General features: G+C 37.0%; 1 protein-coding gene across 2 annotated transcripts in view; it reads right to left on the reverse strand.

Annotated features, from left to right (window-relative positions):
• The window catches only part of GNAS (GNAS complex locus), a 198,195-nt gene that overhangs the window by 89,019 nt on the left and 97,148 nt on the right, over positions 1-12,028 (reverse strand). For both annotated transcript variants that reach the window (XM_063296989.1, XM_063296991.1), the window contains exons 3-4: positions 4,450-4,504; positions 4,239-4,358 (exon numbers count right to left, since the gene is read on the reverse strand). In XM_063296989.1, coding sequence (XP_063153059.1) covers positions 4,239-4,358; positions 4,450-4,504 — 175 coding nt within the window. The remainder of the gene's footprint in view (positions 1-4,238; positions 4,359-4,449; positions 4,505-12,028) is intronic.

Below are 12,028 nucleotides of genomic sequence, written 5' to 3' on the forward strand. Positions count from 1 at the left end.
CTTTACTGCATTCATTTCAAAAGGTTAACTCTAGAGAGGGAGGTGGTTTTCATGCCACAAACTTCTGGAAGCATGTTTTTTGTCTTTCAACGGAACACATATGATATGATATTTCTGCAAATGCATCCAGTGATCTATTCTCCTTTAACAAGCATTTAGATATGGGAAACACCCACCAACTTCCTCAACTTGCTCCTTCATAGAAACCATTAAGGTGAGAGAAAATGCCTGCATCTGTCTCTCTCTTTTAACTTATCTGATGCATGAAAGACAGCTCCTGCAACTGTGTCCAACAGTCTGCTCCAACATGCTGGAGAACGGATGGAAGAATGGTAGAAGCTAATCTATGGGAACGGTTCCCTAAAGAATCATGCCCAGTTGGCTACTTCACTAAGGCTGCCATGGTTCTTTCCTCAGCCTCTGAACCCCCTCTTTGAGGCTTGGAGCACTTTCTGTTACAAAGGAGAAGACCCCTCTAGGCTGGGAGAAACAGGGTTTATTCCTGTTTTTTTCATCACAGGTATTCTTCTTTCTTCAAAGTTCACCTTATGCTCCTTGAGCCAGAGTAGTGCAGTGGTCAACGAGCTGGACTAGGAACATTGGAGACCCAGGAACAAATCCATCCTCGGCCCAGATGCCAAGAACCGTTCCCATAGATAAGTTCCTACCGTTCTTCCATCCGTTCCGCAGCGTGTTGGAGCAGACTGTTGGACACAGTCATGGGAGCTGTCTTTCATGCATCAGATGGGTTTAAAAAGAGAGGGTGACTTTTGGCCAGCTGCTCTTTCTCAGCCTACCTCAGTTTTTTTGTTGTGAGGAAAAAAAACCTGCACTTAAATTTCATGTCTGATAAAAATACATATTGTTTATCCCCCTCCAAAATAGCCCCCCCTTCTCTAACCTGTCCCTGTAAAGTAAAAGGAAAGTGGTACCCCCACTTAAGGTATCTTAACTTCTAAGTAGACAGACACAGGTATTTATGATTTTGCTTTCAGCCTCCTAGTAGCTTTCTGAGGGGAATGAGAGAAGAGAACAAACCGAAAAGTATGAAAGAGGCATCCCAAACTCCAATGACTTTGAAGTTAGCATGTTAATGTGGTAAACTTTCCATTTAATTTATCTCACTAAATTAAGGTCAGCAACTCAATGCCCACGGTCACCTGCCAACCCACCACAGAGGTACCTGGCCTTCATCCAATTGCTGAGATCACGTGACACCCAAGGCTAGAAAAAATGGGTAATCCATGCCCAAAGCCAATCTCACAGCTATGAGCATATTTTTACTTTTTGCAGACAATGGTTTTATGAAAATGAGTGGTTATTCTGATACCTACATCTGCACAGTCAAATAAACAAAGAAAATGAGAACACAACAGCTACTACTGAGCCTATTTCAAACAGGCAGCCAAACAGACTCCAGTTTCCTGCCCACTGTTCATTTCCCTCATGCATAAGGTGAAAGGTGTAAAGTTGCCAAGCGAGTTCTACAGGCTCAAGGGACTATGACCAGTTCAAGTCATAACTGCACATTACTCCTTCATTCCACAATCTCTTGTGCAGGTATAACTGCAAAAACGCAAAAAGACATCATAAAACGGGTCTACAGATTACTAAAATGGAGAGTCTAGGTGGCCCAGATAGGTCAGGGATGCTTGGTGGTTTTGTGTGAGCCAAGTGTTAACTCTAATGGAAAAACATCTTAATGTAGATTGCCTCTGCATTTCTTAGCCTGTGACACTGAGGCCACAATAACTCATTTCCCCAGTCATGTGCTCTAAAAAAAAAAGAAAAAAAGGAAAATCAGGCTCAAGTACCAAACAAACAGGTTCACAAAAATGCTCTTGGAAATCAAAGAGAAGGATACAAAGAGGAACTTGAATCAGCAATTAATGCAAAAACGCTTCACAGGTGCCCAACAAAACAACAGCTTGCAAAAGACAGCTGAGTTGAACACTCTAAAGAAATCCTTGTGGTACACACTATTTTTAAGAAAATTGGGTAAATTCTCACCTTCAGCACAAAGTGGGACATGTCCAGCTGCTCCTGCATACTTCACAATGCACCAGAGAAAGCTGCTCTCCATTGTTTACAGTATTCAGGAGGGGAAATCTATATAAACTAAGGTTATAAAGTCTCCAATTTTCTCTGAGGACTCTTCATTTGAATGATTGCGCCCAGGAGGTTAAGAGTATAGAGATATTCCAGGGCATGACATTGCTTTACATGTAATTAATACACAAGGTTTTTTTCCTCCAGTACCAAAGGAATACAGCCAACCTTTAAATGAGCTCAGGTGAGACTGTATGCATCAGAAAGACGCATCTCAGAGAAGAAAACCTGATGCTACGAGCAGGCTGCATTTGAAGCAGGGTAATCTTCTGCAGAGCCCAGCAATGGTACTACAGAAATGACATCTGATGCCCCAAATATTCCTGACATAGTTTTCTCTCTCAACTCCAATGTTGCGGTAAACAGCCAAATGCGGCAAAGAGTTTTGCTTCACAATCAAAAGGGCTGGGGAGTGGAAAGACCTGACTTGACCTCACAGGGGTATCAGCAAAATACTTCTATATTGTATGTGCACACTGCTGTACAGAGAAATATAAATGCGCCTCAACATCCACAGCAGTTCTAATTACAAGCCGGCAGAAAAGGAAATCCACAATTCAGCAGCACAAAGTTTTCACCATTCACATAAGTCTTGGTTTAATTTACCAGTAAGACTATTCATAATATGCAAATTATTGTCTGACAATCAATGTGGCTGGTATTAAGTGTGTGCATGTCTATATCTGATGTATGGGGGGGGTGTTGTAACTTAGAAATCTGTAGTGCCAAAGGACCTGCTCATTAATCCCCAACTATTGGAAGATTATTAACCATGACTTCCTCTGAAGCCTGCTTAGCTGGAAACTTCTAAGCCAGTCTCTAACAATCTCTCTCCAATGGTGGCATAGCTGCCAGACACTTGTCAGCAAGTAAGAGAATGGCCAATTGTAAGCCAGAAACAGCTCTGAGATGGCCAAAATGACTAATCATTGCACTTTTTCCAATCTAGATGTGTAAGAAAATTCCCCCTCAAATAATTTACACTGGCTATCAGAAACAAAGCTGAGCAAAAATGCAGGCCAAAAGCTGGGTGATAACCAGCTCACACTGGCAACAGGAGTGAAATGAAAGGAGCTATTCAAAATGTTATTTCTATCAGTGAAACCAACATTGACAAAATTACCTTTCAGAGCTAAAAGGATCAGAAAATGCTTTTTATAGTGACTAAGCAGGTTTAACAAAATTATAAAATGGCAGGCAGAGAACTGACACAGAGCTCAATATTGAGAATTTTGGTCTATTTGACAAAGGCCCTTCATGCCTTTAGAAAGCACAGAGACAATACTAACAGTAACCACAATTTGTCTTTGATCCGAAAAGAAAGCCTCCCAATTAAAATTACTGGGCCCATACTAGAAAAATCTTTTATCAAGGACCAACCGAAAGTGGGGAGGTGATGTTCTGATGAAAATGGTGTCTTAGCTCTGCTGCTGCAGCCTGCCTCTCTTTAATTTGAATTATATAATACTGATAAAGTTTATTTGGGGTGGATCTCCTATGGAGCTAAAGCCTCTCTGAGTGCATCCATATAAATTTAAGCATTCAACCACATGTGACTTACATGTTCAATTCAAAGTCCATAGTAACATTCCTGATTAAAAGCTTGATTGATGGGTAACTAAACTTTGCCAGGAACTAAGATTGGAGTTTTTCTTGGTGAGCAACATTTTTTTAAGGGCAGCCATTATCCATTCTAGAAGCTAAGTTACATGGCACAGATGGCTTGTTCACATGCTTCTGCATGTATACAGATTCTAAGGGTCACAGAAAGACTAATGGTAAATATTAAAATACCTCCTCCATTTTCATTACGTTATTGGCAATATGCTTCAATTACTGGAGTGCTTTGATTTCTCTGGAAAACATACTTAAATGCACATCCACTGGAGACTTTATATATCTATATTATCCAACCCATAGTTTATGCGGAAAAGCCCACAGAAGAAGGAAAACTCAGGTTTTAGCTCAACATTTGTACATCAGTACATGGATACCAATCATTGCATGCATGTTTGGAAAGATCAGAAAATTCAATGAACTACTTTCTATTCTTCAAAACATCCATGGGGATAAACAGACAAAAACTTAAATATTAACCCAACATAATTTCAATAAAAATGTGTACTTACTGGTGGGAAGTCAAAATCTATCTGATTTGCTAAGTTTAATATATAATCAATTCGAAAGTGATTCTCTGCATTAGCTAGTTCAACTGGAGGTGCCAGGTTTCCCATCGCTGTTACTATTGTCTATAGAGAAAATGATTTAAAAGATGTTACCAGAATGCTATGGGTTAAAAGATTAATTCAAAACAACAAGGAACAAGGCTTGCAGACTTACCTCTATAGCTTCTTTAATATTGTTTTTAATATCCTGAATTTTCATTTTTTTCTCCCTGTAATCAAGAAACAAAAAATTAAACTTCTAGATTATAAAGGCTAACTTTGAAAGGGAAAACCAAAGTGAAACCATTTTTAGCTAGTGAAATAATATTCAATAAATCATAGCCAGTTTCTCATTGAATTGCATATGCAGCTCCAATCAGTTTTTCTATCTTTTGAAGGGGTGATTTGTTTCATAGGTAATATTCCCCTTCATACTTAATCTACACGAGCTTAAACAAAACTGTACAGAAACTCATTAACAGCTTTTCCTTCCTACCTTTTCAACAACCTCTCCCAAACTATCCAATTTTTGAGACTCTAAAAAATTATATACTGTTCTGCTCTAAAGAACACTTAAACTAACACAGGTAGTCCAGAATTCCTTTTGCCCACCTCCAAAAATCCAATCAACAATTGGATCTCCCAGCCATCTTTTGTTCTTCCAAATACATCAGCTACTACTGTTCACATGGCTTGAACAAAACAATATATCCTAGCATATGTTGTCATTTGTAGAACAAGACTAAAATGGTCTATTAATTTCGGAGCTGCCCGATTGATATTTTCCTTGCCAGGAAGTCACATCTGGACTGCAGCCACCACATATCCAACCAGTTGAATTTCACACAAACGGAATAAGATAGAGGCAGGCACCTTGTAAGATACAAGGAAGAAAGGAAAGGGCATCTGAACATAGGGTGCTACATTGACAAAAATTGTAGGGAGGTGTCTGCAAAAGAGAGGAATTTTAAACTGTCATTTGGAGAATGGATCAAGGTATGGAGGGAGAATAGGAAGGAGTCCCTTTCAGTACTGACATTTCAACCAATACAAGAACCTTTAAATTCAGAATCTCTAGGACGTAAGATCATTTGGCCCAGGCTCTAAAACTACCTTACAGTAACACCTGCAAAGCTGTTTTTCGGAGGTGCGAAGGAAGGAATATGCTTCCCTTCAGTTATTCGGTTTCAAAAAGTGAGACCAAATGTCTTCTATAAACAATGATCGTTCAAAGAGAAGTTATTTCATAAAACCCAACTGATTCCATTACTCCTATCTATCTACCCACCTATCCACCCATTTCATGCACAAAACATGAATACAATTGTAACAAAACAAAGGCTTTCTGCCATGCATTGTGTTCAGAAAACACCGTGAAAATGTTACAGGAAGATGATATGACCCACATCTGTGAAATATGAGCAAGTAGGAACTATTTTAATTAACTAATTCAGTGAAAAATCATGGGAAATTTAAGGAATAAAAGTCAACAAACTCAGCAAAAAACTCAACAAAATTACAATTCACTAGTGGCAAGACCTAGAGTAGGGAGAGAAAAGAGACTGGTATAATCAACTGCTTCTTCCTAATTTTAGTGGGGTTGCGGTATTTAAAGTATTTAAGAATCTGACACATTGAACAAAATATAGTGACATTCTAAACACCTAAAAAGATCTGGTTTAATTCTAAGCTATATGATTTGTATTTAGATCAAAGATAGCCTGTCATCCCCAACTTCCAGCTATTGCAGTATCATAGAACAGTTACAAAGTCTGCCAGAGGAAGAAAGGGTCATTTCAGCTATAATGGTAAAACAACAGTAGAACATAATGTTTCCATTACAACGTGATGATAAATAGCTGAATTCACACACAGATTAGAAATTCTTATAGAAATATCTGTTTAGGACTGTTTGGGACAATATCCACTTTCTTGTAACCTCATAAACGGAGGAAAATCAAGGAGATACACAAAGCTAGTGCTTCCCATTTTTCAACTAATTTTGGACAACTTGTTATGGAAACAGTTTCACACAGATGCACCCAGATTCTGGACTACACAATACTTTAAGATGTTCCCACGGAGAAAGGTTGCATTACAGCAGCTATACTAGGTTTCCAGAGAAACCTCAAATAGATATTTAGAAGTGTGTTCTCTTTGCCTGGGAAAGTCCTTCCCCCCCTCCAACTGCTTTCCATTTGAAACCAACATTTAAAATAGAAAAAGAAATTTGCTGGGTTTAGCATATTGTGAAATACCCAATCACAGAATGCCCACTTAAGAGGAGGGAAGGGGAAATATCCACTATTTTTAATTTTTTTATCAGTGTTTACAAGGCCAAATGATATTACTGAAAACAAAGGCTGATGCACTAGATTTCTTTCTCATTAAGAACTTTTAATGGATTTTAATGGATTTTGAAATAATTGACAAGATACTTAAGTGATGACAGTCATAACTGTCTTTACCACAAGAGTACTTAAGCCCTTATTTCTGCCAGGTTACCACAGACCCATGGTAAATTCAGTAGAGACTTACCAAGACTCTTACTACAGCTATGAGTATATAACCTTAATTTGTGTTTTGTAATATTTCCTAAGAGTATGTTTTCCATGACAATTGCATGCTATGTTTTCTAAAGAGTGAGGTACGTCAAGACTTTGACTAATAACTTACTTTCAAGTGCAATTTACTAACGGTTCAAGGACTTACAAAATACAATAAATGCCTTGCTTGACTGAAGTTCTCAGCATTAAAACCATTTGCTGACTTCAGCAATATGCAACAAGTAAATTCTATTCCTAAAGATTGCTAGATTTTAAAACACTTTTTCTTAATGATAAAAAAGAGCTATTAGAGAAGTCACAAGGCCAGAACAATATTTTACATTTTAAAAAACCACCAACAATCACAGCATCCCCCCTCTGCATTATTTTACAAGCTACTAGTGTATAAAGGTACATCAGATACTGTACAATATTAGATGTTTGCCTGCTTGTGAAACATATGTACTTGCTACACCCAGCTTTGCAACTATTAGAAAACCAAATTTTGCCCTCCATCTCTCTTTTGCTACCATGTTTTTGGAGCAAGTTACGCTAAAAAAAACCTGTCCTTTGAACAGATAAATCTGTTAGGACAGCAATAGAGAAAGCTCATCTGGAACAGCAGCAACTTCAGAAAAAAGAAGTGGGCATAGCTTTATTTTCTTATAATACTAGGAAAGGGGGGGATATAAGCTAAATTCAATTATTTCTATACAAAATTTTAAATGGAAATGCATGGATGTTTGATTTTGATATTTGATATTTCAAAATCCTCTGATACCTTGCGTTAAAAATTTTGACATTCAATCTTTGGCTATTATAATAAGACCTCTGATATATATCATGTGCCTTTAACATTTTCCCAGCTTTGCCCAATAACTTTGAAATCAGATTATAAGCAAATTAATTTTTGATCTAGTATCTCATAAGGGGATAACCCAAGAAGCCAGCTGTAATCCACCCCCATTAGCTGTCAAATTGAAAAAAGTGCCGAACTAAATAGTAGACTCACCTCTGACCACCAAGTTATCTAAAGATATAAAGCCACCTGAGATATTATGATTACAAGGTTCATCATAAACGTGTGCTCACTTCTAAAAACAAGGTTCATCTGAAGACTCAATGTATTGTATGTATACATGTACACTGCATATGTAAATATACAATACTTCCAAGTGCTGAGGATTTAATATTTTTAATTAAATTCATCAGCATTATACCAGGAGACGGGGAATCTATTAAAGAAAAACAAACAAGCACAGATTTAAACATTTAAACAATTAAATGTTAGATTCTTTTTTTTTTAAGAATAATGTGTATAAAAGTTAGCTCTACAGTTTACCTCTAGACTAATCAAAGCCTCTACTATATATATTGACAGGATTCCTAATTAATGGCACAATGAAGTTTGTTTAGTTTTGGCATAGTGTGCTATACAAACCCAGCTATTTCCAGTTTACTCAGAAGATCATGGCTTATAGGGCAATTTATGGACCAAGCCTTGGAATGAAAAGAAACTTTTTTTGCAAAGTAAAGAAAGAATGGATAAAGGAGGAAGACTAGATTGTCAGGTGCAAAAGTTCTTTGTAATCCAGAGGTTGGTAACATTTTCAAAATCTGAATTAGATTTCATTAAATTCTGGCCATTAAGTAATTTTAAATAACTTTTGGAGAACTCTGGGTACTATCTGAATGGTCACATGGTGCAGCAAGTGATGTGTTCCCAATCTGTGCTATATTCCCACTCTTAAAATTAAAGCCAACTCTATAGCTAAAACGAGGGAAAACCAAGTAAATGTATCAAGCATGAGAAGCAAAATAATGAATCTGCACAGAATGAATTATGTCCTACTTAACTGTATATTACTATTGTTGACCAACTATATGTTTACCACCATTTAGGCTCTATATGAAATCTACCTTTCAAATTATTTGAACTGCCTTGATTTGAAGTAAATTCACTCTAATCTACTCAAACTAATCCCAATAAGTCTGAAACCAAGATTTTAAGGCTGATTGTAAATACTAATGTCTACAGCATACCAACATGGTTGAGCTAAAATCAAGATTGAAAACATCCTTTACACTCAAAAACTCTCTCTTGCATCATAGCTGGCCTTATGCAGAAATAATGACAATCTTGCCCAACAGATACAAATTAACTGTATTGTGTTACTATTTAATTTTAAAATTAATTCGTGTATGGAAGGAAAGACTTATGGACAATGCAAATATTTCCATCAATAAATAAAATGAAGAGGAAATATGACAGAGGTCTATAAAATAACGTCTTGAATGTAGAGAGTGTTTTTCCTCCTTTCTCATATTAGAACCATGAAACCAATATGAGATGCAATGAAACTAAATGGCAGCAGTTCAGGACAATCAAAACTGCAACTTTGGATGTAAACAGTGTTTGAAAAGATCCATAATAGGTTTTTAGCCAATACTTGCTTCTTCTTTATTACACATCCGATGTTTAAGGAAAAATAGAAAAATAAAATGTACCTCTAGCCTTTCTCACAGAAAAGCAGGAACAAATCCTTCAATATGCTACAGTACATTCCAGAAATGCTGGCCAGTTTTCAAAGATGTTAACAATTCTAAAATTCTCAGAAACTACATAAAGTAGTTTAAGAAGACTTAGCTTGATTCATCTGTTGAACTTTCACTCCTAAGTTTCCAAACATGCTTTTATTTATACCACTATTAGTTAGTTTGTAACTGCACAACTGCCACCTCATTTCCTCAGAAAGCAAACAATGGGCTTCTACCAAAAGTGTTCCTAACCTGTCAATCTAGAAGTTCATCAATGGAAATTCAAATCCTAATCTTCAGAACATCATCGCAGTTTACCATATAAGTAGGCAAATGGTCACAGTAGGTATTGTATGTGATGTTTCATGATCTCAGTTTATGAACGCTTGCAGGGAGGGACGGGGGAACAGCTACCGCTTTGTCTGAAGGAAAATAACTTTTAAAACACTTTCAATCTTCAGTCACCAGCAGATGTACCTTTTAAACATAATCTACCTCACATGTATTCTAAACATGTACAGAATTAAAAAAAAACTGGAAAAGGGATAACAATGAATATTTAAACCCACCTCCACTGGGATTAAACATCATTTAAGATATATTAAAAATATCATTTGAGTATTCAGATAAAGGTTGCTCACTCTCCACTCCCATTACCTGAGTGACTGTCTCCCATACTTGCTTCCAATTCTCATGCAGCACAGTACTAGGGAATCTGCTAGTGCTGATTCCCACAGGGATCATTTTAACAGGCAAAAGTGCAAGAGAGAAGATGGAAAGCTTCTCATCCACCTCCCTCCCATTCAAAGCTTCTTACCTAAAATCCAAACCTCCTTACATCAACTGCATTGAAGTCTCTAAAAATTATTTGGGTGACTTCATGGATGGAACTATACTGATTTTTTTGGGGCAACATCATGGTTATGGTTTGTCAACACCTATGCCTACTTTTCAGATGTTTATCACTTTCCCAATCTAGCCAAAAGCCCTGGAATTCCCTGGTGATCTTCCATCCAAATACCAACCAGCTTAGATTCCCAGCCCAAATATGACTGACCAGGCGCTCTTACCTGCAGATATGTAGGCATGCATGTGCACAAACACAAATACTACAACGTTCTAATTTGACATTTATATGCCCTTCCCCAGGGAGCAAAAGGTGGCATACATGTGGAGCTCCCCTCTTCCGAACCAGAACCTTTTGTGGTTAGCCCCCTAAAGCCTCTTGGAATAGGTGACATCAAGAAAAAAAAATCAATCAATCAATTGTCTCAATATGATTATTTAATCACAATAACATCTTACTCTTAACATGAGACTTTTATGAAACACCACCACCACCAAAATTGCAAACATACAGCGGAAAAAAATCCCTTTCTTTTGTTCCTGTAGCAATTGGTTTAAGATTTATATTCCCTACATCAAGTACATCATTAGAAGACTTAAAAGATAATATCCCAAACAAAATAAAATAAATAGTACATTAAAATAAGCTCAAGGCAGCTGTTCTACAAAGGTAATATTCAAGACAGATAGAAAAAAAAGTCCTCATTTATCATAGAAAAATATCTGAGGGCAAATTTGGAGAAACCGTGAAAGCCAAGGCAGTCCCATGGAAAAGGCCGTCTTCCAAGTCGCCAGATGCTTCACCTCTAATAAAAGAACTTCATGCCTTTGGCCTCTTACTATAAAGGGAGCCAGAATAACTGTCCATGAACTACTCAAATGTGCTCTTTATGCCCAGTTGCTCTTACTAGACTAGCTGTTCTGTTCCAAATTGTATTATTTTCCTGAAATATCTTCAGAGGCAGCATCATATAAAAAGCATGACAATCCAATTTCATTTCTAAAACTGTATAATATTCAGTGCTGGTGCCAATGTAAGCAGAAAAAGTATTGTCAACAGTGACAAATTTCAGTCTTCACTATACCTTTCAAAAGGAAAGTCCATCACCTGGTCACATCCCTGGTAAGTAGAAAACATTCTCAACAAAATTCAGTAAACAAACCAAAAATATTAATCTGAGGTTTCTAATGAAATAGTATCTGGATGTATTTGTGTGCATCTAAACAAACAACATTTTATTGGATTCATTACAGTGAAATCTGACATGACATTTTGAAGGCTGATACTTCTATAAAATATCTTGCAAAGCACCATCCATTCTTCCTAATTTCAAATGGTGCAAGCTATATACGCAATATGCAACCCACTGCTTCTCCTTCGCAGCCCGTTCTGTAAACCGCATTCTTACGAGAAAAGATTATTTTTCAAAAACTGAGATGGACTGACTGACAGAGCACCCCAGCTGTGCGACTAACATAAACTGTTCTACTTTGATTCCTCCAGAAACCCGAGGTCAGTATATAACTATTTCCACTTAATTTTCCACTTAAGATATGATGGTTACAGTGTGACGTATAGAAGGTTGCCTGAAGCATTCTGCTGGCAAGGCTATGCCTCTTGAGAAATGTTCAAGGTTACTGTTTGACTTAACTTCATATTTATTACTGAATGCTCACTATCAAAACAGAAAAGGAAAAAAATCAGCAGGCTAAAACGTTTAACCCCAGGCCATCCACCTCAATAGCTGGCCATTAATATTAAGAAAATAATTACTAAAACTCATTGTGCTACATCATGCTTCAATAACTCACTGCTTTTTAAAT

The sequence above is a fragment of the Candoia aspera genome, chromosome 3 (genome assembly GCF_035149785.1).
Source record: "Candoia aspera isolate rCanAsp1 chromosome 3, rCanAsp1.hap2, whole genome shotgun sequence".
NCBI lineage: Eukaryota > Metazoa > Chordata > Lepidosauria > Squamata > Boidae > Candoia > Candoia aspera.